At 45.7% G+C, this 27,516-nt stretch overlaps 1 protein-coding gene across 1 annotated transcript; it reads left to right on the top strand.

Moving 5' to 3' along the window:
• On the top strand, positions 1-27,169 carry hpxb (hemopexin b; the record flags this gene model as incomplete). Its single annotated transcript, XM_084318627.1, has 10 exons — positions 1-93; positions 1,773-1,798; positions 3,997-4,104; positions 6,329-6,483; positions 9,910-10,063; positions 10,232-10,444; positions 23,038-23,130; positions 24,354-24,484; positions 25,545-25,692; positions 26,952-27,169. Exons 1-10 carry the CDS (start codon positions 26-28, stop codon positions 27,167-27,169), a joined length of 1,314 nt encoding a protein of 437 aa, XP_084174753.1. The 5' UTR covers positions 1-25.
• Between the last annotated feature and the right edge of the window lie 347 nt (positions 27,170-27,516).

Below are 27,516 nucleotides of genomic sequence, written 5' to 3' on the forward strand. Positions count from 1 at the left end.
GGGGCTTTCTGGACCGCAGAGCACCATGAACACGCTCCCCACTGCTCTCTGCCTGTGTCTGGCACTACTGGCACTCTCCAAGGCTGCGCCTACGTGAGTAGATTACATTCGTTTTATTCACCCGTTTTATACACCGTTTTTGTATACACCCGTTTTATTGATCACGTTTTTATTATTATTATTATTATTACTGGTAGATCTGATGTGCTTGAATTTTTATCATGTACCTACTTTTTTAATTCATGATGCGGACATAGTTGGTGAACGACTGAGAAACTTGTCATTGTCTGTATTTGTCTATTGTGTGAGCTATGAGATACCCTATTTGAATAAAGTATCTATATCTATCTTGTCAGGATTGAGGGTGGTGTAGGACACATGCAGACACACACAAAAAGGGGAATCTTAAAGTTACCCCAGAGAGGGGTAACCACTGGAATCGCTGAGCAATGAGAGAGGGTGGGGGACATGCAAGAATAAAATAAATAAAAATAAAAGCTGTAGGAAACACAAAACACCAGTATAAAATAACTGGGGGGGAAAAACCCAAAGTAACCACCACTGCCTATAGCGGTTGACAACAACAACAAACAAACGGTACTAGAGAGAACCCTAAGCATGAGCTTGGGACACTCCTCTACTGTTGAGGGAAAACATGACGTGAACAAGCATCCGAACACAGTCAACCAAACCTACTTCAAGGCCCTGCACACCTGACACCAATCAGGTGGCAATCAAGCCCATGCCGCATGGCAATTAACTGGTGTCAGGTGATTGACAGCTCACCAGAGAACCCAAAGCACACTAGAATAAACTAAAATAAAACCCACATAAACCGTGATCCATCACACTATCTATCTAGATTAGATTAGATTCAAATGTATTGTCATTATACAGTACAACGAGTAGCATGTAGATGAACTTGTACATGTAGAATTGGATTTGAAATCTTTCGGGTGTACGTTTCTATTACTGTAATAATTTTTTTTTCTTATTTAAGTTTGTTGAAATTCTATCTCTAAGTTATAGAACTCCATTTCAATGACCAGTAGCCACAGTCACATCATCATCATTAGAATGTTCAGTTGTCAAAATTCTATCTCGCGTCACGTGTCGTATCATACACACCTGAATTATTATTAATAGTACTAGTAGTGATAATAGTAGTAGTAGATTGTTAATCTCCTCACAGTATGTCCACTGTAAATACTTAAAAGGGACATATGTATCTTATCAACAATTTTATGACTTCCTTGAATCTGTTTGTCACATTTTTTGCAAAGAAAGTAGTCAATTAATATATATATATATATATATATATATATATATATATATATATATATGTTTTCCAGCACCTTGTTCTTCTCTTGTATTGTACAAAATATCATTTAAATGTGACTCACCCAGATTCATTCATTCATGGTTAGTCACACTGCCCCTAGTGGCGGCTCACTGACATCACACTTTGTATAAGACCAGGTCAATCAATGCTACAATGCTTCACATCAATCATAGTTCCATATTCCCTATTTGAGGGAAATAAGATGCACAGTTCCTGCATGTCTCACTGGCTTTCCGTTTCATAACTCTATTTGTTTGGTTCACAGCAAGTTTGAGTTTCGAGGGCAGATCAATTGCCCAAACAAAGGGTGGTCAAAGTCAAGTCATCGTACTATCTCAGTGCTTCTGTCATTGATTCACTCGGTAGTGACTAAAGGATTTTGTCTATGGTAATATAAAAAACTATACTCTTCTCTTTGTAACGTCCACAGGCAGGATGGGGGTGTAATGGGACCAGGTAAGTCTTGGATGCATATAAGAACGAGTACATTAATGTTCATTTAATTTCAAACCTTAATTTAAACTCGAAAGGCAACTGAGGTTTTCCCTCATTTACAGTCACATTGAGTGAACACACAGAAATAAGCAACAAAAAAAAGGCATATAAGATCATAACAATAAGACAACAAGATGAGGCAAAAAGCAACAAGGATAACAAACCAATTACAACATGTACAACTTGATTGACAAAGGTTGGAGATCAAGGTTTTAAACTCTGCAACAGAGGGGAGAATCTCAAGCTTTGAACTGTTGGGAGTTCATTCCATGAGCTGGAGGGGCATCATAGTAAAATGCAGATTTCCCCTGTTCAGAGCAAACTCAGGGGACCTTAAAAGGACCAGCCAGTCACTAGAACGGGTTCCATAGGTTCCAAAACTCCATTCCAATAATGATGTATGTAGTATAAGGAGGTAGCTTACCAATAATGATGTAGTATAAGGAAGTAGCTTACCAATAATGATGTAGTATAAGGAAGTAGCTTACCAATAAAGGCTGAACAAATGCCATCAGAGAGGACCAACCAACCTTCTCATAAAGGACACGGTGAGTGTTGTATCTATCATTAGTGATTAATCTGAGGGCAGGGCAGAGTGATAGACAGAGTCCAGGGATTTAAGGGTCGAGGCCGCAGCATGCCTATAAATTATATCACCATAGTCCAGGACTGACAAGAAAACTGCTTCAACAACTCTCTTCCTACTAATCAAAGGGAAGCTGGTTCTGTTTCTGTATAGAAGCCAATTTTCTGTCGCAACTTGGAGGCAAGGTTGTCCGCATGGAATTTAAATATACATTTCTCATTTAGCCACACCAAGATATTTATATTCAGTGACTGAGTTAATTCAGTCAGAAAAAAGCTTATTATGGAATGCAAATTTCCTCCGCTTCAGATGTGTTTTGTTAGTGTTACAATTTAAATTAACTAAATTGTAGGAAACTAGTTTCATTACTTGTTTGTGGGGTAGCTCGCTGATATGATTTATAATGACAACTGACAGACTGACTGATGAGCCAATCAGGGTAACCAAACAGATTATGCAATCTCTTCAGGGAAGAAGATGTGATATCTGAAATGGTTTGATTCTGTTGTTATCCAGGGGGATAGACATTCACAACAACAGCTCTAACATTTTGGGTAATTTTACATCACCTTCTGTAAAAAAAGAAGAAATGCAACCAGATTGAAAAACACGATTTTCATTGGACTGAATCCTTAAAGCCTGCTTCTTCACTGAACCTTCTTCGCTAAAGTGATTGATTTAGAAATTACCACTGCACTGCTAAGCAGCAAACAACACACCACCGAAGAGCAATCACCACTACACAATAGAATAATAGATCAATAAAATAATGGATCAATAAAATAATGGATCAATAAAATAATAGATCAATAAAATAATAGATCACTATCCATTGTTTGTCTTACCTCTACAGTGTCTGTGCAACTGAGAATGCATTCTTAATACATGCATAAAACAATAATACATCCACAAGCTTTTAGAAATACTTTTGCGGAATAAAAGTATTGCTTTTCAGACAAGTTATTGATTAATGAATTTATCATTGAAAAAATAAGTGCCGGTCCAAAATGTGTGTTTTTGTTTACATGTTGTTGCGTGCATGTATCCCTACTTCCCTATTATCCCCCCATGTGAGATGCACCTGATTGGATGAATGACATGCTGGTGCTCTAAGGTGACATCTAGTGGCTAAATGTTATCCATAGAGTACCTTTTTAAAAGGAACACTGCAACATTTTGGGAAATTAGCTTACCGTCTTCTCCAGAGAGAGACAAGAAGACAGTTTCCTCTCTGTGCGTTCAGTAGAAAGCTATCTGGCTGCACGTTAGGCTAGCTTAGCACATGACCGGTTAGCCTAGGCATTGTCCAACTAACACCTCTCCCAAAGGCTAACCGGCACTGTCCGCTTCCTTCATTGTGCTAAGCTAGGCTAACGTGCAGCCAGATAGCTTTCTACTGAACGCACAGAGAGGAAACTGGTATCTATCTACTTGTCTCTCTCTGGAGAAGACGATAAGCTAATCTCCCAAAATGTTGCAGTGTTCCTTTAATTTGCACTGCAGTTACAATGAGTCTCTTTTCTCTAAAGTTTAAACGTTTACACCTGACACTGAGTCACTTTTCCCCCATTAGACACCGCCCAGGACGGTGAACGCCATCTCGCCATACCAGACCGCTGTGACGGCATTGAGTTTGACGCCATCGCACCCAACGAGAAAGGAGACACCTACTTCTTCAAAGGTGTGGAACCATTTTATTGACGTCTTCTTGTATCGCTCTCTCCTAAAGCTAGTAATAAGATGGACAAAGTACCCTCTGCGGTGCTTCATAGATTATGAATGAAGACTCTATGAGGCCATAAAATGTTCTTACACCCAAATTCGTTTTTTCTAGCATTGTTGCTGGAAGCTAAACCAGAATTAAAACCTCATTGAGGTGTAAGGGCTCTCACAAACATATTATAAACCTCATTGAGGTGTAAGGGCTCTCACAAACATATTATAAACCTCATTGAGGTGTAAGGGCTCTCACAAACCTATGATGGCCTCATAAAGTCAGACATCATCGATTGGAGCGTTCTCTCTCTGATTTCTAGCCGCCTGAGGAGAGAGTGGCGTGTGTTCACTAATATTGAATTCACTGCCCAGGGACACGGGAAGAACATAATGAGAATTCTTAAAATGGCTAGCATTCCCCTTTAATTGTTTAGAGGTATAGGAAATGTGTAAAGATATAAAAATCCAATTTCTGCATTTGTGTCTTGGAATCCCTGTGACTGAGTCTTACAGGAATCCTGGTCTGGGTCCCCAGGCATAGTTAAACTACACTGCTAAACATAATTGATATAATTTGATGATTGCATCTTGTAATTCTTTGGACAAGAAGATAGATACCAATTTGACCAGATAGATACCTCTCCCGGAGTTTTAAGCTAGGCTAGCTGATCCGTATCCACTTCCATTCATTTGTGCTGTGCTAGGCTAGCTTGCAACTGAACACAGACATTGGTATCTATCTTCTTGTCTGACTCTGGAGAAGACGGTAAGTGCATTTCACATAATGTTGTCGTGTTCCTTTTTTTTTAAAGACATTCGTTTCAAGAATTGGTATGATCTGCTTTATTTCCATATTAGTTTCGCACACATTCTTGAAACAAGTTTCACTACCAACTACGTAAAACATGTTTAAGACTCAAGACACAAGATTGAGTTACTTGTTCAGGTGGAGATTTTAGTTTTGCAGTGTGTTGTGGAATATTGAGGAACAGTGAAACTGTAGAAATTCAGATGAGTAAAATGTTATCAAAAGAACATTTGTGGCCACAGAAAAGTATCATCCGTTTACAATCGGAGACGAGTGAAACACTAGCATCTGACCACAAAGTGAGAGAGCTTTGGTCAGACTTACAATTAATTACACCAGCTGGGAATGACAAATGAAAACAAAGATGGGTTTAGGCCCAGGTTTTGTCATCTCACACAAGACTGATATGAAAAGAACAAGATGTGATTTTCTTGGACATGTCATATCTAAGTCGAGCTGTCCTGGGCCTTGGTCGTTGTTTTAAGAACACTGTTAAGACTGTCGCCCTAGTGTCTGAGAAACTCTATACTAGTTAACTCAGTGCTTCTCAAACTTTTTCTGTCAGGCCCCCCTTTGGCGGACCAAAATATTTTGGGCCCCCCCCCCCCCCTCGCCCCAACAAAATAGTCATGAAATGGGCCATGTTTAAATTTATTGAAATAACACCAATATCGTGACCTTTCAAATTGGCCCTATATTTTGTTTTCAGAGCTGTCATGGATGAAAAGCCAGCTTCACACAGATACTGTATGTGGTGCTGAATGGTATCAACACCTTAACTGCTGCATCATGAGATACTTGGTGGGCCATGAGATGAGATACTTGGTACTCAGCACCACACTCAGCTCTCCAGGTGGTATCAGATGAGATTTCAAAGAGTTCTTCCAAGAGTTTGGATGGAGATGTGTCAGGAAGATTTGTCTCAATGTTGTCTGTAAAGGTTTTTTTTTTATCCAGAGTAACTTGGTGATCCTTTTCTGTGTTTTATTAAATAATGATTTTCAGATTTTGAGAAATGGTATTTTCATGGAGAACAGTGCAGCTGCAACAGATAGCACTTTAGTGATCATTTTCTGTAATCCAAAAAAAAAAGATTTTTTTTTTTAGTTTTTAATAAATCTCAAGGCCCCCCCTGTCATGCCTCTGCGCCCCCCCTGGGGGGCGCTCCCCCCACGTTGAGAAACACTGAGTTAACTAGTCAAGGCTGTACAGAGAATATGTATTTAAACAGAACTAAGAAATAATAGGCCCAGTACGCTGTGCACATGATGTAATAGGATGAAACGTATAATTTTCTATAACACCATGCAACTCCAGTCAAGCTCTCCCGTACTAGGATGCTTGCTAAATGACCGTGCTCTGATCTGTTCACACGCCCAAGGTGACTACGTGTGGAAGGGCTTCCGCGGGCCGGCTCACCTCGCCAACGAGTCCTTCAAGGAGCTGGATGACTTCCAGCACCTCGGCCATGTCGACGCCGCCTTCCGCTCGCACAACAAGGACAGCAACGACCACGACCACATCTACCTCTTCCTGGTACTGTGTCTGCAAAGAGGTTCTAATCGCATTTCAAATCCTCTCGGGTGTACTGTACACAATCTCACATGTGAGATTAGAATGCTGGGGGAGCTGAATATTCTGACCACTACTGGCCATTGAAAGCTATATAGACTAAGATGAAAGGGTTCATATCATTTTTGGTATCTGAATTCTATCTTGGAATTCTACAACTCTCATAGCTTTTAACAATGGCCAGTAGCCATTGTCACACCATATTAGAATGTTCAGTTCTTAAGATTCTATCTCGCATGTGAGACTGTACACCTGTGAGGGTTAAAGGTCCACTATGCCGCTTTGGGAGATAAATGAGTGAGGATTAGCCTGCCCTGGTCACTAAATCAAACAAACCCATACTTTTAGTTTTAGGCTTCCCCAACACTCAAGTATTGTATATTACATATATATATATATTGTGACGAGCCTTGTGTTGTTCAAGCTCGACACGGACCAAAACAAACAATTTCAATGTCCACACAAGCACAATTTCAATAAATAAATTATATTGTTTCAGCACAAGTCCAATGGGCAATAGGGTAATCCAAAAACCATCCAGGGTCAAAACGCGTATCAGGCTTTGTTCAATACTTAGGGTTGTCTTCCCGTCCAGGGTCGGAACACAATTTCTCAGCCAGTCTAGGGTCCAGTACACAATGAACACCTTCTCGCCTTCACCTCTCCTCTCACAACTCCGTCAACAACAATCTCTCTCTATACCTCACATCCTCTCAACCCAACTCTCTATTTTTGTAGTGTGGGATGTGGGTGAATGATGCACAGGTGTGTTCTATCCGTACTAATCAGCTACCTAATTGCTTCCACTCCTGCCGTGGCAGTAATATCTCCCATCCTTCACATATCCATGAGACGGGGGGTGATATCTGCCACAATATGTATATTCATATGTCGACACTGAAAATGAACAGGTGAAAATAAATTGTCAGCATGGCAACAGCTGTATATTTTCAAATACAACATAGGAAGCAGCATGAGTACTGATTGAATAGTGTGTACTGAATACTGGGACTGTTAAACTAGTTGAAGCTCTCTACTACGTTTGGGGCAAAGCCAGAACATGAGTGAGGCATGTGTCCCGTCCCCTTCCATTCATCATAGCAGGGTTCACCCTGGACCATTCTTTATTATAATTATTTGTACCTATAGGTGATGTAGATATGGTCAACCGGTGTATGAGTGCATGGTGAGCATACATCCCTTACATAACATATTATGGTATTCATAGAAAGATTATAATTATGTTAGTGACCAAATAAAATAATTATGAAATGCCATATTACCATCATAATTTAAATTGGATTATAACGGTATTGTTTAAGTACAAAAGTACATGGTTAATTTTTGGGACCTAGAGTAGTCTAAATATCATACTTCTGAAGTATAAACAAACAGTAAAACAGACAATTCTGAGTCAAAGGTTCAGTACATGGCATTTGATTTATGCAGCATCTCCTCCAATCAGCACCTTTTGCCCAAGTATGTACATGCAACCACATCAGTTGCGTTGCCATACAAATATTCACCCAGTTGAGGAGAGGCTGGGTAGAGCAGTGGACTAAGCACTCGCCTACCACCGCAGAGACTCTGGGATCTAATCCAGCTGTCAGCGGTACCTCCGGCTTGGTCCCTACTAACACAATTGGCAGTGTTAGTTGGTGGGAAGCCAATGGGGTGTGTGTCCTGGTCGTTGTAAACTGCGACTTCTACTGGTAGGTCGGGGCGCCTGTTCAGCAGGGAGGGGATCTGGGGGAAATAGCGTGAACCTTATGTTCCCCCAGTGAAACTCCTTGCTGTTGGGTGAAAAGAAGCGGCTGGCGACTCCACATGTATCGGAGGAGGCATGTGGTAGTTCTACACCCTCCCCAGGTCGACAGTGGGGCAATGCGCGCAACGATCAGGAAGGGAATTGGCATAACGACTAAAATTGGGATGGGTGAAAAATACAGAAAGAATAAAAGATTCACCCAGTTAAAGTTACCACGTTTAGAGAGGATGCTGATGTCAGGGCCAGCTGGCTAGCAGTTCGTAATGATTGTATCTGAGGGAGTATGCCTCCAGTTTGAACGGGCGTGAGTGACTGAATGAATGAATGAATGAAAACTTTATTTAACAGATTGCAGAATGGGTACAATACAGTACGGCTCAATACATACAATTGTTAAGGGGATGCAGACCTGAGAAAGACGTTTGTCTTGTTTCCATCAGGGTCCCCCATTTTCAATTCATATAGACATATATGACATACATGACATACAGATAGTCAGTACTGCTACATCTATACATTTATGACATACCAGATTTGCAAATACAGTACTGTTTGTGATACAGAAGGAGTCAAGAAAAGGGAGTATATACATTTGACGTAGAAACTGTACATTGGAGGAGGTTGGGTGGGGGGGGTTGGGTACATTGGGATATTGACAACCATACTGGGTAATTTACATTGGAGGTGGTTGGGGGGGGGGGGCCGGGGGGCACACTGTATAAACAAGTAACACTGTACATTGAGGGGGGGGGGGAGGAGACACTGTACAAACAAACACAATTGTACATTGAACTATTGACAAAACCATACTAGGTAAATGACTGTACATTGGAGGGGGTTGGGTTAGGATATTTACAGGGGCCAGTGTTGAATTGCAGTCTCCCGTAGGTGTCCCTTGAGAGAGGTTTTGAAAGTGGGTAGTGATCCACATTCCTTTACAGCTTTGGGTAGGGCGTTCCACATTGATGTGGCATAATTGCGAAACGTGTTTAGTCCCTTATTTGAGCCGAATCTGGGTTTAACATGATTTGTGGAGCTCCCTCTGGTGTTGTGATCGTGGTATTCACTGACCTTTGGGAAGTATTTTGACATGTACATGGGTACCTTGGTCGTGTAGTGTATCTTGTAGACCAGGCCCATTGCAAGTTGTTGTACTCTGTCGTCTACTCTAAGCCATCCTAGGTTGTCAAAGTGGGCAGGGGTGAGGTGGGTTCTAGGAGTACGGTCAAGCAGTAGTCTGACCAGTTTGTTTTGAGATGTTTGTAATTTTGTTTTTAGCGCCTTTGAGGTGCTTTGGTACCATGAGGTGCAAGCATAGTCGTAGTACCCCTGAATGAGTGCTCCTGCCAGAGTCTTCAGGGTGTTCTTGTTTACCAGAGAGGAGATCCGGTACAAGAATCGAGTTCGTTGGTTGACTTTTTTTATTACATTGGATGCCATTTTGTCACAGGAGAGATTAGCCTCTAGGATGGAACCCAGGTAGGTAATTTCATCTTTCCTTGTGACAATATTGTCACCCACTGTAACTGAGAAGCCGTCGGTCTTGCTGAGTTTGTTATTTGAACCGAAGAGAATGGACTCTGTTTTGCCCATGTGTAATGACTCCTCGTGTTGCTGTACAGGACGACCAGGTGTTCAGCTACTATGACCACGTCCTGGAGGAGGGCTACCCTAAAGGGATCCAGCAGGATTTCCCAGGAGTGCCCAGTCACCTGGATGCCGCTGTGGAGTGCCCCAAGGGAGAGTGTGTCACGGACTCAGTCCTGTTCTTTCACGGTACGTCGGTCGACGGTGACATAAATAACATTCACATTCCAAATGATTCGATTTTTCAAGTACCGTTTGTCGTTGAAACTCTTCTGGACCGACTTACATGGGTTCTTCAGGCTTCAATTGAAAATCGGTAGTATCACATTCCACACTTCCTGTTTCCCCCCCCGACAGGAAGTGATGTATACAACTATGACACTGACACCAAGACGGTGAAGAAGAAGATGTGGTCACACCTGCCCAACTGCACCTCTGCCTTCCGCTGGTTAGAACACTATTACTGTTTCCATGGACACAACTTCACCAAGTTCCACCCCCTGACCGGGGAAGTGGTTGGCCAGTACCCGAAAGATGCCAGGAATTACTTCATGAGCTGCCCAGGCTTTGGTGAGTGTAGCATGACTAGTGATGTGACGTTCACGAACTATCCGTTTTTTTTTAATTATTATTATCCACTTGTAACTGAGGGGTACAATTCCCTGACTGTATTGATAAGTATGGTATCATTAAACCACTACCGCTTTATGTACTTTAACTACTGGCCATACAGTACACAATATCTAAATATGATGAACACTTTCCCACCATGAAACCAGGTCCACACAAAGGTAATAATCAAATATTTAATATATAGCAAAGGGTACATATAATAGTTACTATTACATTTATGATTTGAATGCTCTTGTAAGGCAAATGAGTACTCGTAGGCAAATCAACACTGAATGTCCAATCTCTGGTTACGCAGGAAGCAAGTATACAACCTGGCTCTTAGGGAATTATAACGATGGCACACTTAATGATTATAGCTGGATATACTGTAGGGGTCCTCCCGGTCGTAAGCCGGTAGGGGGGGTAGGAGAGCCGTCGGCAGTATCCCGTCTGGTCAACGATGTCTAGGGAGACTTCACGTACAGAAGACAGTGCAGTAGAATCTTGATCCACAGATGAATACACCTTGGCTCTCTTGTAGGCTGTAGCTGTAGCTGTAGCTCCACAGTGAAGAAGAAGCGAGGCGACCTCAGTCTGGTCTGAGCGCCGTCTCACCTTGACTCCTTTCGGGGTAGATCCAACACTCACCGGTGTTGGCGATTATCCGCTCCACAAATCAAAGTACCAAAGCAAATATATATTCCATGCCGCATAGGGCTCAGCAGTCGTCGGGTAGGTAATCCAATGTACAGGTCCACTCGGTCCTCGCCTAGAACTCCTCGGATGAAAGCACCACGTGTGGTCTGCCCAACCTGGTTAAGACTCTAGATAACACGAGGAAGCGATGGGGGTGCTGCTCACTTTAGAACTCTAACCGCACGATGCACCATACATAATAGACTATTATTACTTAATAGAAATACGGTGCCAAACTCTGACAATTCAGCTATTAATTCGCACGAGGTCTCAATGCTATTCTAAGGCCAAACAGGCCATACTACACCGCACGCGGTATCGTGGGGTGAGGCTTCACGTTCTGTTACTTAGTTGGGTAGAAGACGAAGGGATAAGAGAGTCTACATTTCTTGCGCCATATTTATATGCACGGTGAACAAATAGTGCCACTCTCTTTTCGGTAGCCGTATTCCTGCGCAGAGCCGGGGCTAGTCAGGGCATGTCTCGTCGGTACCATTGAACTTGGCTCCAAGGGGCTTGTCTCCTGGCGCCAGTTCCTTGTCCAATAAGAGAATGAACTATTATGGGCTATAGTAGACTAAAGGAATATTCCGTGTATATGTACAAGGAATATACAAGGGATATCAAACGATATACAAATACTATTCAATATATATCCATAAATAAATATATATATTCGGTTTAATCTGATCCTTCACAACAGCCGCCCCCTAATTAGTCCCACCTAATTAGCTAAGCAGAGACAGATTAACCGCACTGTCCACTACTCAATGTCCGCTGTAAGGGTCAGTCAACTCACAAAGTCATAGGGTCATGGTCGTCATTGATAGTATCGGGGAGCCTTGGCAGTTCTATTAGCCTCGCCACGGGTCGGGTGTAAGTCCGTCCTTGGACGAGCACTTCAGCTGCTCGGACCTTTCCATCGGCACCGGTGATCACTTTGCTTACGCGGCCTGCCGGCCACATAGCTCGGGGTAGTGACTGGTCGATAATCATGACGACTGTTCCTTCTGTCAAATTGTCTCTCTCTTTTACCCACTTCTGGCGGGTCTGTAGAGACGGTAGGTAGTGGAGTAGGAAGCTGTTCCAAAACTTGTCAGCCAGTACTTGACTGTACCTCCACATTCTTCGGCCGTTCGCTTCTTCAGGCCTGTACATTGTCTGGAGTAGCGCGGGGTCCAGCCGCCCCATCAAGAGTGTGTTGGGGGTGACTGGGTCGACATCTGCTACATCACTTGAGACGTAACCGAGGGGCTTTGAGTTCAATACTCCCTCGATCTCCGTGAGGACTGTCATTAGGACTTCTTCCGCCACGGTCTGGGCCCCAAGCACGGCGTACAGGGCTGTCTTTATGGAACGTACTTCTCGTTCCCAGGTTCCACCGAAGTGAGGTGCGTTCGGGGGATTAAACTGGAAGTCAATCTGGGATGGAGCGAGGTGGGTCTTAAGTTCTGGGCCCATAGCTTGGAAGCTCTCTCTCAGCTCTCTTTCTCCGCCTTTGAAGTTTGTCCCGTGATCAGACAACAATGTAGACTGTTTTCCTTTCCGTGATGTGAATCTGCGGAAGGCCATAAGGAATGAGTCTGTGCTCATGGTTGGGAGGAGTTCGATATGTATCGCTCTGGTGGTCATGCATTTGAATACAATACCCCACCGCTTCTCGGTTCCTCTTCCTCTCTTTATATACAGCGGGCCGAAACAGTCCATACCGGTGGAGTGAAAAGGCTTGTCGCCGAGTCGGAGGCGACAGGGAGGTAGGTCAGCCATCCGGGGTATACTGGGCTGCGCGCGCCACTTACGGCAGTCTAGACAGGTTCGCTGGAAGCGCCGCACTGCTTCTCTCCCTTGCAGTATCCAATAACGACGTCTGATCTCCGCGAAGACTCTCTCTGCCCCTGCGTGGTGCACATCCTCGTCGTATTTCTTTATGATCAGCTCCGTGACCTTGTGTCGGCTGTTCAAGACTATCGGGTACTTGACGTCATCCGGTAAGTCTGGGGCTCTCCGCAGACGACCACCCACTCTGATGAGACTATGGGCGTCACTCTCGGGTGCCAGGTGGAGCAGTCTGCTGTCTGATGGGACGGGCTTTGCTCCCTGTAGACAGGCTAGCTCATCGGGGAACGAGTCTCTCTGGGCTCGTTGGAGTAGAAGAAGTTCTGCTTCTTCGTAGTCAGCTGCTGAAATGTCAGTTGTGGGCTGAACCTCTGGGTGGTGCCACAGAAATGTCTTTAGTTGCGCACTCTGTAGGGTGAGGCAATCGTCTAGACCGGGGTCTGTGGGGACGAGTGTGTGTGTGTCAACCCACAGAACATAGGTTTCTTGTTCTCTGCCTCCTCTTTACTCGCCTCCCGTGGGGTGGGTGTAGGCCACCCTTCTTCCGGGAGCTTGAGGAACTCTGGCCCGTTACTGTAGAGGTTGTGACGAGTGAGGTCATCCAGGGACATTCCCCGGGTGATGACGTCAGCTGGGTTGTGTTTGGTGTCCACATACCTCCAGCTCGCTACCTCTGTTAACTCTTGAATCTCGGTGACTCTGACTCCCACGAAGACCTTGTATCTGCACGAATCAGACCGGATCCATGTGAGTACGGTCGTGGAGTCTGACCACAAGATTGTTCTTTGCACCGGGATGGTGAGTTCACGTTGGATTAACGTGGCGAGCTGCGCTCCTGCTAGGGCTGCGCAGAGCTCTAGACGCGGGATAGATTGTTGCTTGCGTGGGGCTATTCTTGAGCGAGCCAGGATGAAAGCAGTATGTATTTCTCCTCCCTCCTCTCGGGCACGCAAGTAAGCCACCGAACCGTAGGCTACTTCGGAGGCGTCGCTGAATACGTGCAGGTCGATCTTGCATGTCTCTGGCCTCACTGTGGGTGGGAAGTAGCTGCGGCGTATATTAACACCTGGGAGTGAGCGGAGTTCCGTCTCCCACTCTCTCCATGTGGATGCAAGGTGCTCGGGTATGGGATCGTCCCAGCCCTGGTCTTTGTCCCATAGCGCTCTTACAATCATCTTTGCCCTGGTGGTGTAAGGTAGAATACATCCCAACGGGTCATATTGTCTGGCGAGTGTTCTGTATACACTCCGTCTGGTGGTCGGTATTGCCGTCGACCTTCCCTGCTCCTTGATCAGGGGTTTGTGTCTATAATGGAGCGAGTCTGTTTTGAAGCGCCAGACTAGTCCTAGTGTCATTTCTTGGGCTTCTCCTGGGATGGTCGCCATCCAGGTGTCGCTGCTCGCGGCCTTGTCATCGGGGGAGAGGCTGCGCAGTACTTGCGGGTCGCTGCTGGCCCACTGCCTGAGATCAAAGCCGCCTTTGATCAGGGAGGCGCGGAGCTTGAGTAGGAGAGCCTTGGCTTCTTCTGGCGTCGAGACGCTTTGTAAACAGTTGTCCACGTAGAAACAATTTGTCACACTTTGTTGGACCTCTTCATCTGCTGCTGGGTCCTCTGCGACGTGTTTTTGTAGTGCAAACGTAGCACAGCATGGGCTGCATGTGGTTCCGAAAGGGAGGACTTCCCATTGATAGATGGCTGGGTGCTCATCTCCGATCCTCTCTCTCCATAGGAACCGCAGCAGGGGCTTGTCCTCCTCCACTAGTCTCACCTGCAGGAACATCCCTTTGATGTCGCCGCTGATAGCCACCTTGTCCTGGCGGAAGCGTAGTAGCACGCCTAGTAGAGAGGGGCCGAGTGTTGGGCCGGCCAAGAGTTCTTTATTCAGATTTTGTGATCCGATCTGGTAGCTGCAGTTAAACACAATGCGATCCTTGCCGTTGTGGTGGACCTTGTGGTGCGGCACGTACCATGATTCGGTCGTCTGATCGGCCTCTTTAATGTCAATTTTCTTTATGTGTCCCGCTGTGATTAGTTTGTTAATCTCAACGCGGTACACAGCTTCTTGAGCGGGGTCTTTGGCTAGGCGCCGCTCTGTGTTCAATAGATACCGCTCCGTCGCCTCTTTTGTGGCGTGAAAGGTGGGCATTCCCTCTCGCCTCAGGAGTGGAGTTGCGTATCTCATCACTCCGTTGACGTTGACTCTCTTTGTCCCGTGCTCGAGGAGGGCTATAGCGTAGATATCTTCCTTAGAACGAATGTCTTTCTTTTCGTTCTTAAAGGGCATTGTCTCTAGTGTCCATAGCCTCTCGACATGCTGCAGGAGTGTGGTGTCTCCTTCCGTCGCTCTGGAGTGGAGGCAGCTAGTGGCTGCTGTTCGGTTAAGAGACTTGGCGAGGGGGCCTTGTAATGTCCATCCTAGGCGGGTCTCGACTGCTGCAGGGCAACCTCTGGGTCCTGTATGGACCCGGTCTATCGGGACTATGAGGTCTGCATGGTCGGAGCCTCAGCAGGGTCGGGGTGGCACCGTCTATGAGCGGGATAGGGAGTTGACGCAGGTGCACATATTTATCCATCAGCTTGGCGATGGGGTAGGTGTACTGCGATAGTCCTATTTCTTGGCTGGTGAAAGCATTAGTAATCCTATACCGTCTCTCGGGCTGCCCGCTGGCTGCGATAGTGAAGGAGACATTCTCGCCCTTTATCGTCTTTAGATCTCTTCTTATTGTCCGAATCGTCATCTGGTTCTCGCTCCCCCGTAGCCCCAGCTGGGCCGCAGCGGACGCGAGGAGAAGGGTCTTCTCTGACCCGTCATCAAGGACGGCGTAAGTGTCCATGACCTTATCTTGGTAACTCAGTGTTACACGGACCACCTTTAAGAGCACCTGGGCGCCGCTGCTGCTAGCGGGGTCAATGTACATAACACTTGCCTTTGTGCTGCTGGATGGTGCAGGCTTTCTTTTGTTACTGTCGTGTAGGACATCTAGGTGGGCTCCGTCACACCTACTACACCTCTTCTTGAGGCGGCACTCGGCTGCCATGTGACTGCGCGCACATCGGTAACAGCGCCTGTTGGACTTTATCCAGTGACTCACTTCTTCAGCGGTCATCTTCTTGAACTGGTCACATTGTGACAACCAGTGTTCCTTCTCGCAGTACGGGCACACCATCTTCCACTTCTCTTTCATCGAGGGGGTACTGTGGTTCTTGCTGCTCGGTACTGATTCTGATTGGTGCATGACAGTCACCGATCTTCGGCCATCGTTTACTCTCCTAGGTCCCTCTCTGGAGCTTGGTGTGCTCCGCACGAACGTATCCAGCCGTAGGCTGCTGACTTCTCTCGCCAGGAAGTCGGCTAGGTCTAGGAGGGATGGCTCGGGACCGTTAGGATCACGGTGGTCTCTTTGCCGCCTGAAGCGCTCCTGTCGGGCGGGCGGCAGCTTCTCTAAAATCCTCTCGACGTTCGAGTTTGCGTATAGTTCGTGCATACCCTTTTCTCGTTGCGCCCCCAGCATCCCTACCAGGGATTGTACTTTGATAGACAGGTCGTCTAGTGAGCGATTGTCTGTTGCTGGGGGTAGGCGGTCAATATGCCTTATCTCTTGTATTACGTAATCCCATATACGTCCATATCTTTGGTCTAGTGCTGCTAGAGCCGCTGTGTATGGGGTAGTAGAGGTGGCATAGGCCAGCGCTATGTTGTGCGCTCTGGGCACTTTCAGGTGCTTCAATAGGATCGCATACTTGTGGCGTTCATCAGCTACATCCACCATCATTGTCTCTAAGCACATCCGTAGCTCCGTGTACTGTGCTCGGTTCTCATGGGTGAAGTCTGGAAACGTCGGTGTGCCAATGTATGACGCCGTGGATGGCTGGCACATCGGTGAGCATTGGAAGAGAGGCCTCCTGGGCGAGTCTCTTCTTACGCCTCTCGGTGGGCTGGTACTGGCAGGGTACCATGGCCCGCTGGTCCAGGTGCTATTCCTCGGGACTGGTCGTGCGTCATGCTCACCCGTGAATCGAGTCGGGGGTCTGTAGCGCAGAGCCGCGGGGGTATAGCCTGGGCGGTACTGGACCTCCTGGTCCTGTGGAGTAATGTGCTGCTGTCGGGATTGACTCTCCTCTTCTCCCTCTTCTTCTTCTGCCAGGTCATCTAGATCCTGTAGTCGTCTATTTAGCCTCTCCGCGGTGTCCGCCGTTCCTTCCATGTAGCTGGGTCTCACTTGGACCGGTCGGGGAAGGAGTTCGGAGGGGGGTGTAGGCTCTCTCGGGTGGTCGAGTTCAAGGTCGCCTGCTCGGTCAGGGGGGGGTGCCCTTGACACGTGTCTTGACGAGGCCCTGGAACCCCTTGTGGAGGGAGGGGGTGTTGCCCTGGTGATCAGCTGCTCCATTAGCTGCGCTTGTAGTCTGTCGCGCTCGGCTTGTAGTCTGTCGCGCTCGGCTTCGCGCTTGGTGAGATCTGCTTCTCTTTGGGCACCGGCAGCGGCACGCTGGGTGTCGGCCCGGTCTCTTGCCATATTCTCTTCCGTCTGAAGGCGTCTCAGCTCCAGACGTATGTGCTCTTCTTCGCTCCGTTGCTGCGCTTGGAGTTGTTCGCGCTCGCTAAGCGTCTGTGCTTGGAGTCGATCGCGTTCACCCTGAAGTCGATCGCGTTCACCCTGAAGTCGATCGCGTTCGGTAGAGGCTGTCAGGCTGGCGAGGAACGCCTGTGACAGCATCCTCTCCGCCTCGCTGGGGGAAGACGCTTGTAGAGGTGAGCCGCTCCTGGCTGTACCCGTTGGGGATGCGTTCCCCTGCGGGGAGTCCTGGAGCTCTATCTCCTCGGCGCTCTCCTCATCTTGTTCCGTGCAGAGTTCCATCTCTGGAGGGTTGTCTTCCTCCCGGAGCTCTGGGGGGACTACTTCTTCGGTCTTGGCGGGGGGTAAAGTCGTGTCAGTTCCCTCCTGGTCCCCACCGTGAGCTTGGTCAGTTACATTAGAACCCACTAGGGCCTCTGTGGTCGGGGTATCCTGGTTGATAGGGTCGGACATAATTTTACTTTCTACTTTTACCGCGTTTACCGTTTGTAGAAGGCTAGGTAGTATACTGGCAGCGTAATCCTCTAAGTACTGAGGTGGCTGTCGTCTACGCTGCGGGCGTTCTACTTTAGGAGGACCGTTTCGTGGAGTGTTCATCATAGGCCATTTCAATATTAATACCACTATATTAATATTACACTAATTACCCTCCGGCTCGAAGGACCAATTGTAACTGAGGGGTACAATTCCCTGACTGTATTGATAAGTATGGTATCATTAAACCACTACCGCTTTATGTACTTTAACTACTGGCCATACAGTACACAATATCTAAATATGATGAACACTTTCCCACCATGAAACCAGGTCCACACAAAGGTAATAATCAAATATTTAATATATAGCAACGGGTACATATAATAGTTACTATTACATTTATGATTTGAATGCTCTTGTAAGGCAAATGAGTACTCGTAGGCAAATCAACACTGAATGTCCAATCTCTGGTTACGCAGGAAGCAAGTATACAACCTGGCTCTTAGGGAATTATAACGATGGCACACTTAATGATTATAGCTGGATATACTGTAGGGGTCCTCCCGGTCGTAAGCCGGTAGGGGGGGTAGGAGAGCCGTCGGCAGTATCCCGTCTGGTCAACGATGTCTAGGGAGACTTCACGTACAGAAGACAGTGCAGTAGAATCTTGATCCACAGATGAATACACTTTGGCTCTCTTGTAGGCTGTAGCTGTAGCTGTAGCTCCACAGTGAAGAAGAAGCGAGGCGACCTCAGTCTGGTCTGAGCGCCGTCTCACCTTGACTCCTTTCGGGGTAGATCCAACACTCACCGGTGTTGGCGATTATCCGCTCCACAAATCAAAGTACCAAAGCAAATATATATTCCATGCCGCATAGGGCTCAGCAGTCGTCGGGTAGGTAATCCAATGTACAGGTCCACTCGGTCCTCGCCTAGAACTCCTCGGATGAAAGCACCACGTGTGGTCTGCCCAACCTGGTTAAGACTCTAGATAACACGAGGAAGCGATGGGGGTGCTGCTCACTTTAGAACTCTAACCGCACGATGCACCATACATAATAGACTATTATTACTTAATAGAAATACGGTGCCAAACTCTGACAATTCAGCTATTAATTCGCACGAGGTCTCAATGCTATTCTAAGGCCAAACAGGCCATACTACACCGCACGCGGTATCGTGGGGTGAGGCTTCACGTTCTGTTACTTAGTTGGGTAGAAGACGAAGGGATAAGAGAGTCTACATTTCTTGCGCCATATTTATATGCACAGTGAACAAATAGTGCCACTCTCTTTTCGGTAGCCGTAGCGCAGAGCCGGGGCTAGTCAGGGCATGTCTCGTCGGTACCATTGAACTTGGCTCCAAGGGGCTTGTCTCCTGGCGCCAGTTCCTTGTCCAATAAGAGAATGAACTATTATGGGCTATAGTAGACTAAAGGAATATTCCGTGTATATGTACAAGGAATATACAAGGGATATCAAACGATATACAAATACTATTCAATATATATCCATAAATAAATATATATATTCGGTTTAATCTGATCCTTCACAACACCACTTGTTCTCCTTATTTTTAAATTTTTTTTCTCTCATCCCAATTTCGTGTTTCCAATTCTCCCCTGTCTTGAACGTTGCTCACATATGCCCCCCACTGGTCGGTTGTAGGGAGGATAGAAGCCTTGCATCACGTGTCTCCTCCGGTACACAAGGAGGCAGCCTGTCACATCTTTTCACCTGCCAGCGTGGACTCTCATTGGCGAGGTGTAATGTGTGGGAGGCTCACACTACCCCCGCTATTTCCTGTCTCTGCTGTGCAGGCGTCCCCCAACCGACCTGTAGGAGTCGCTGTCCACAACGTCCAGATTAACACCCATCGACTTCCACCCGCTGGCTCTGCCAATTGAGCCAGTATGAAGCCCTAAAAATGAAAAGAACAATAAGCTACTCTTTTGAACGGCTCTTGGAACAGGAACAGAGCCAAAAGATCGGGCTCCCATAATTCCCATCACTAGAAAAGACCCTGAGTATATGTTCACCGTTGTACAACTTGGTGATACAAGGCAGTTTTTCCTTTTAGGCAATGTTGATGGGCAACACTCCCAGAGACTGGCATCAGAGTGAGACACGGGGTCGGAATATTAAAATGTTTCCTGGTAACAAGATGTTCCTTTGTGACTACTGCAACATTTCGGAGGCAATTCCTTCTGCCAAGTTGCCCGTCAGAGTTGCCCTAAGGTTACCCTGTTAATCCTTGCCTCATTAGTGCCATTATAGCTTTTAGAAAGGTGCAGAATAAAAGTATTGCTTTTCCCCCAAAGAGATGATTTATTCATGAATTTATCATTTAAAAGATTTTGGCGGGTCCAAAATAAATGTTTTGTGCATGTATCCCCATAGATATATATATAGAACACTAGATAGCTTAAGGCGGAGTCACCAGCGTCGCTGAACCGCCGCCATCTTGCCCCAGTCAGCCTTGAGTGAGGGTGAGTGATCTGCACAGACAAAAATACTCATAACTCGCTGAAATATTGACGGATTTACAAACTGTTTGGTTTAACGTGGCTACGTATTTTTTTTTTAAACATCTTAAAAAAAAAAAGATCTACATCATAACTACATCTTTGATGTTTATAGCAAACCAACCCGTTTGAAAATCGGTAAAGAATTGAGCAATCTATGGTTATTTAAATAGTACATGCACCATAGACATTAATGTTATCAGTAGCTGAGCTGCCTGGGGCAAGATGGCCGCCCTACGACGACGTCGCTCTCCATTGGCCGGCAGCGCGGGTAAGCTATCTAGTGTTCTATGTGTATCCCCTCCCTACTTCCCACTTCCCCACGTGGAACGCACATGATTGGATAAACATGCTGCTAGTTGAGACATGCTGACATGCTGGTGCTCTAGTGGGACATCTAGTGGCTCAATGTTATCTGTTGTGAAGGGCCAGATTAAACCGAATATATATATTTATTTATATATATATATATATTTAATTGTATTTGTATATTCTCTAATATTCCCTGATATCCCTTGTATATTCCTTGTACAATATGCATTGAATATCCATTCTAGCCTACTGAACATCCCATAATAGTCTCCATTCTACTATTGGTCGAGACCTTGGTGCCAGGCTGCCATACCCCCCAGACCCAGTTCAAACGTACCGCTCAACATGTACGAACAAGTCCTAGTTCCGCGTAGGAATCTGGCTACCGCACCACTAATGGTACTATTTGTTCATAGTGCGTATATATACTGCGCTACTAAAGTAGGACTTCCTTTTTAGTCCAGTTTCTTACCCTCCAATAGAGTGACAGACGTAAAGCCTCCCCGCGACGCCACGTGTGGGAGTAAGGCCAAGTTCGGCCTACCATCGGTATTGAGACATCGTGTATATTAATATTTGAATAGTCATATTTGGCACTATATCGTCGAGTTGGACGTAGTCTATTAAGCTAATAATAGTCTATTCATATGTAGTGCTTCGTGCGGTGAGAATACTATCGTAGTCAGTACCCCCATCGTTTCGGGTAGAACTGGCTGCTTATCCAGGGTGGCCGACCCCATGTGAGGCTGCACCCGAGGAGCCCCAGAGCCGACGAGCGAGTGGACCTGCATACCGGATTATTCTACCGACGACAGCCCGCCTTCCCAGGCACGGATTATGCTTTGTATACAGTGATTATTCTATGGATAAAGACCAACACTGCCGTGTGTTGGAAAACCCCCCCCCGGAGAGGACGACAGGTGAGGAGACGCTCTACACGACGAGGTCGCTTCACGTCTCTCCATCGTGGACCGGAGGAAGCCGGCCCACAGAGAGTCCAACTGCTTTCATCTGTGGATCGAGGATCGCTGAGGCACCGAGCCGCACAACCGTGGGTTCTCCCAGGATACCCTCGGCCAGACGGATACAGCCAGACTCTACCCCCCCCCCCCTTCTCCAGTTGTCTTACAAGCGACCGGAATCCCCCCCTAGTGTATCCAGTTCTATAATCATTAAAGTATCATTGCTATTATTCCTTAAATATTCCAGGTTGTATATTTACCGCCTGCGCCACCAGAGATTGGACGTTCTCTATTGATATACCAACGAATACTCATTTGCCATAAAAGTGCATCCTATTTCAAATCATAAATGTAATTAAGTGATTGCTCTACATACCTTTTGCTATGTATTAATTATTATTAAACGCAGACTTTCGACTTGGTACATTTGTGTTGGATCGTTTCATCTACGTGGGAGTGTTTACCATAATTATTTATGCCTAGTACTGGGTGGCCAGAGTCTAAAGTACAAGAGGTAGTGGTAGTAAGTATCATATCTAACAATACAGTCAGGGAATTGTACCCCTCAGTTACATTATCTATAGCACCTTTTTTTTTTTTAAAGAGAAACAATTGTTTTGAGGAAACACTTTTTTTCGAATGAATTCATTTGAGACGGGCGGCTACGTGGCGTAGTGGGCAAGGCGCTCGCCACGAATGCGGAGAAGCTGGGCTTGCCTGTTCGAGCCCAGCGCTCCACATTGCTTTCAGTTTAGCTGGCCGTCCATACTAATACACATTGGCCGTATTAGGGGGTGGGAAACTGATGGGTGGGGATCGGGCGTTGTGGACAGCGACTCCTACAGGTCGGTTGGTGCGCCTGCGCAGTAGAATCAGGAAGTGTCGGGGGCAGCGTGAGCCTCCCACGCGTTACTCCTCGCCACTGAGAGATCGAGCTGCGCAGGTGAAAAGATGCGACTGCTGTTACCTCAAGTACCGGAGGGGACTTGTGCTATGTATGACTTAGTCCACATTGCAGCCGGCTTGTGGGAGGCAAGAAACAGCGTCCGTGACAGGGGAGGGTTGAATTGGATGATACGAAATTGGGATGGTAGAAAATATAGAAAATGGGAGAAAAAGTGGATAAAAAAAAATGAATTTATTTGAGACCACTTGTTTAATTATTCCAGGCCATGGAGGAGGCTACACGCCACCCAAATGCAGTGAGGTCAGCCTGGATGCCATTACCACCGACGATGAGGGCAGAATCTACGCTTTCAGAGGTAACAGTTGCATCCTATTCACACATCTTCACCAGGATCTGAATGCATACATCTTGCTAACGACGCAATAACTATACGATTATACTTTCACCATCAGGCACGTGCACACATAGAGCCCAAGGGGTGCTTGAGCACCTGCCTTTTTGAGCCTCATAAAAAAAGTGCCCTTTTTGAAAAAAATTATTAAAGAAAGAAAAAAAAATTCGTTACGCATATAGACTGCCCTTCCAACTGAGAAATGTCAGGATAGAATCAAAATATTAGGTAAAGAGAGAGAGATGCCCCATATTCCATTGCAGTTTTGCACAGCCTCCTCAGCGTGCCTCTCCGCGGACCTATATATTTTATGCATAGCGTGGGTGGTGATGATGATGATGATAGAAACCGCTGTGGCGCATACAGTTGAATGCTGGTATTACACTCACTGAGGGACACGAAGAAGTGAAGTCCGATGGGATTGGGGAATCTCAAATACAAATCGGGATTGGAATAAAAAATGCATTTATATTAAACCATACAGAATATACAGCACTTCTTGGGGTCTGTAGGGTAAGCACTTATTCCCTCCCCCCTGAACATTTATGGAGATGTATGGGCCTTTTAAGTGTCTGATAAAAGTGTCTTTCAAGGATAAGTGAGCTCCTGCACTGATTATTATAGTTCAATATTTGATCACCAAGGTTGATTCTCCTAACTGGGCCATTTTCATCTGATTGAACAATCTTATCACACTTTTTACTGTAACCTTGCTATTTACATTTTTTATTTTTATGCTCGCTTATGCCTGTATTTTTTACTGTTGTTGTATGTCCGTTCTATTTTAAAAATTTTAGACTATTTTTAAACTTAATAATTTTAAACTATTTTATTAATTGTATTACTGAATAGATACTAATGTGAAACACTGTGATTTACCATACCTTGCTATGCTCGCTCATGCCTGTATTTTTTTTTACTGTTGTGAAGCACTTTGAACTGCAACCTCTGTATGAAAAGTGCTATACAAATAAAGTTATCACCAAAACCCCCCAAAAAGCATAAAAAGGGGGGCCCCCCGCCCTTAAAAATCGGGCTTGCGCGCTACGCACGCTCGATTAAAACAAACAGTTATAGTGCCCTTTTCTGCCTTTGCGCACCTGCCCCTATAAAGTCCTGTGCACGTCCCTGTTCACCATGAATGTCTTCTTTCTCTGTATGTGCTCTCTGCTCTCTGGTCCCCTCAGGTCCCGTCTACCTGCGCCTGGACTCACACCGGGACGGCATCCACGCTTTCCCCATCGCCAGGTCCTGGCCTGAGCTGGCCGGCGGGGTGGACGCGGTCTTCTCCTACACTGACCGGATCTACATGATCAAGGTGGGCTTGAACCCTTTCACTACCACACTACAGAAGGTTAACCTTTCACTACCACACTACAGACGGTTAACCTTTCACTACCACACTACAGACGGTTAACCTTTCACTATCCCACTACAGAAGGTTAACCTTTCACTACCACACTACAGACGGTTAACCTGTCACTACCACACTACAGAAGGTTAACCCTTTCACTACCACACTACAGACGGTTAACCTGTCACTACCACACTACAGAAGCTTAACCCTTTCACTACCACACTACAGAAGCTTAACCCTTTCACTACCACACTACAGAAGGTTAACCCTTTCACTACCACACTACAGAAGGTTAACCTTTCACTACCACACTACAGAAGGTTAACCTTTCACTACCACACTACAGACGGTGTGGCAGTGAAAGGTTAACCTTCCGTAGTGTGGTTGTGAAAGGGTTAACCCTTTGTTGTGTGGCAGTGAAAGGGTTAACCATTTGGTAGTGAAAGGATTAAGAGTCTCAGGCACCATCCTCACTGTAGTCTATACAGTCTATGTTTGGGGCACGCACAGACACCCATGACGCAGGGTATCGTTCTGGGAGATTTTCCCCCAATACGAAAAATGCAATAGTGACAGCCGGATTATCAATGAAAAGCAACTTAATTTCCTAACATTTCTGGCACATAGACACATGTCGGATCTCTCTAATGCAGAACAATGGATTATGTCTCAATCATCTTTGTCCAGTATCAGTAGAAATAATGGATCAGATCGGTACTTGGTCTCGGCCGATTCTAGGTTTGGATAGTGAAAAATCAGTATTGGTGAATTATGCATTCAAACATATACAGTATATATATATATAGTAGTGAATTCCTGGGTCCATATTCACAAAGCATCTCAAAGTGAGAGCCACTGATCTAGAGTCGGCTTCAGTCTGTTCGAAGAAGGCAATGAAGTCTAGCATTCCTGGTCACTGACGCCAGATCAGCACTCATACTCTGGGAGAGCTTTGTGAACATGGGGCCCTAGACATATGAAATCAAAGCTAAAGGGATGTCCTGTTCCTCTCAACCAACAGGGGGATATGGTTTACATCTACAAAACAGCGGCCCACTTCACTCTCATCGAGGGCTACCCTAAAACCCTGAAGGAGGAGCTGGGTGTCGAAGGAGCTGTGGACGCAGCCTTCATCTGTCCCAATGAGCACGTTGTCCACATCGTCCAAGGTGAACACTGTGATCTAATGGAGCAGTGTCCTCTCTTAGTCCAGTCATCGGTTTGGTCTCATAACCTGTTAGTCCATTAGTTGGTGTTGATGCTTTTCTCCATGCTGAATGGGATGTACAGTTTCTACGTCAAATGTATATATACACTCTTTTTCTGGACACTTTTTGTATCACAAACGGTACTGTATTTGCAAATCTGATATGTCATAAATGTATAGATGTAGCAGTGCTGTCTATCTGTATGTCATGTATGTCATATATGTTATGATGAATTGAAAATGGGGGACCCTGATGTAAACGAGATGAAAGTCTTTCTCTGGTCTGCATCCCCTTAACAATTGTATGTATTGAGCTGTACTGTACTGTACCCATTCTGCAATCTAATAAACGTTTAAATCAATCAATCAATCAAGCACATCTCTGGTAAGTACTATTAAATTAAAGGTGTGGTTCTCCGGCTGCACAAAGGCAGAGCAAGAGGCTCTACAGAGGGTGGTGAAGGCGGCAGGCAGGATCGTCGGGACTCCTCTACCAAACATCGCCTCCGTCTTCACCTCCCGCTGCCTCCACCACTCCCATGTGTACCATCAAGGACCAGTCTCACCCAGCAGCACATCACATCTTTCAGCTCCTCCCCTCAGGGAGGAGATACCGGTCCATACATGCGAAGAGTTCCAAGACTTATAAACAGCTTTTTCCCCCCAAGCAGTCGGACTGTTAAACTCTCATTATTGACTGTCCCCTCACGTGCACCATGCACTTTACCTGGACTTGATAACCACTATGTTACCGCTCATCATGCACTTTATTATTTAAAATATTCTGTTATATGTACAGTGTTGTATGTATATATTGTACTACGGTCTGTGGGAGCTCCCCTGAAATTTCGTTGTATACTTGTGTGCAATGACAATTAAAAGTCTATTCTATACTGCATGTGGGGAATGCAGTTTCTAGTTGATTAAGTCAACAAAACTCCTAAAACTAGTATTAGTCAGCGAAGAATTTCTGTCTTTACTTGTAGTACTGGTGAATGAGTGCACCGGTGCAATATGTTCACAGCATGTAGACGGAACATTAGGTTGATCCGTCCTCAACTAAACACACTAACTAAACATTCTTAGTCTACTAACAGTCATGGTAATTTGTCAACTAACCAATTAGTTGATTCGACACATGCATTCCTCAACCTTAACACACTAATTGTCTAAAGCAGCTGCCTCAGTACATAAGTAATGTGTGCATATTTATCCCAACAGGACCAAAGATGCTGGACATTGACCTCACCACCAGGGCCACGGGCAGACAAGCTAGGGTGCCCTTCGCCATTGACGCCGGTCACTGTGGGTCAAATGGGGTACAGGTGTTCAAGGGGTCCAAATACTATGAGTACGAGAGCCCCATGACCTTCGGCTTCAGCAGAATACTCCCGATGCCTCATGACATCACCTCAGCCATGATGGGATGTCTGGACTAGGACTGTGTGGTGTGATGTGATGTGATGAGATGAGAGGAGGAGAGATGAGATTGGTTATATAATAGCTCCATGGATGAAATGGGGAGAGATGATATGAAACAATAGTTAATATTGTCTGTTTACAGAACAGAGATGATGCATGTTTGTTTAATATTTTTGCATGAATAAAAGCAAAAGGTTACCGAAAATCTTGTCTTTTTGCACTCACTTGACTTATAATGAGACTCTTTGTGTTGTATTTTTAATGTAAGGGTTTCCATTCTTCACTTCAACTTCAAACTACTTTATTTTCCTTTCGGAACATCATTTGTGCAGTGGTTAAAAGTCACAATACATAGACACTCGCC

The sequence above is a fragment of the Notolepis coatsorum genome (assembly GCF_963971535.1).
Source record: "Notolepis coatsorum genome assembly, chromosome: 1".
NCBI classification, from domain to species: domain Eukaryota; kingdom Metazoa; phylum Chordata; class Actinopteri; order Aulopiformes; family Paralepididae; genus Notolepis; species Notolepis coatsorum.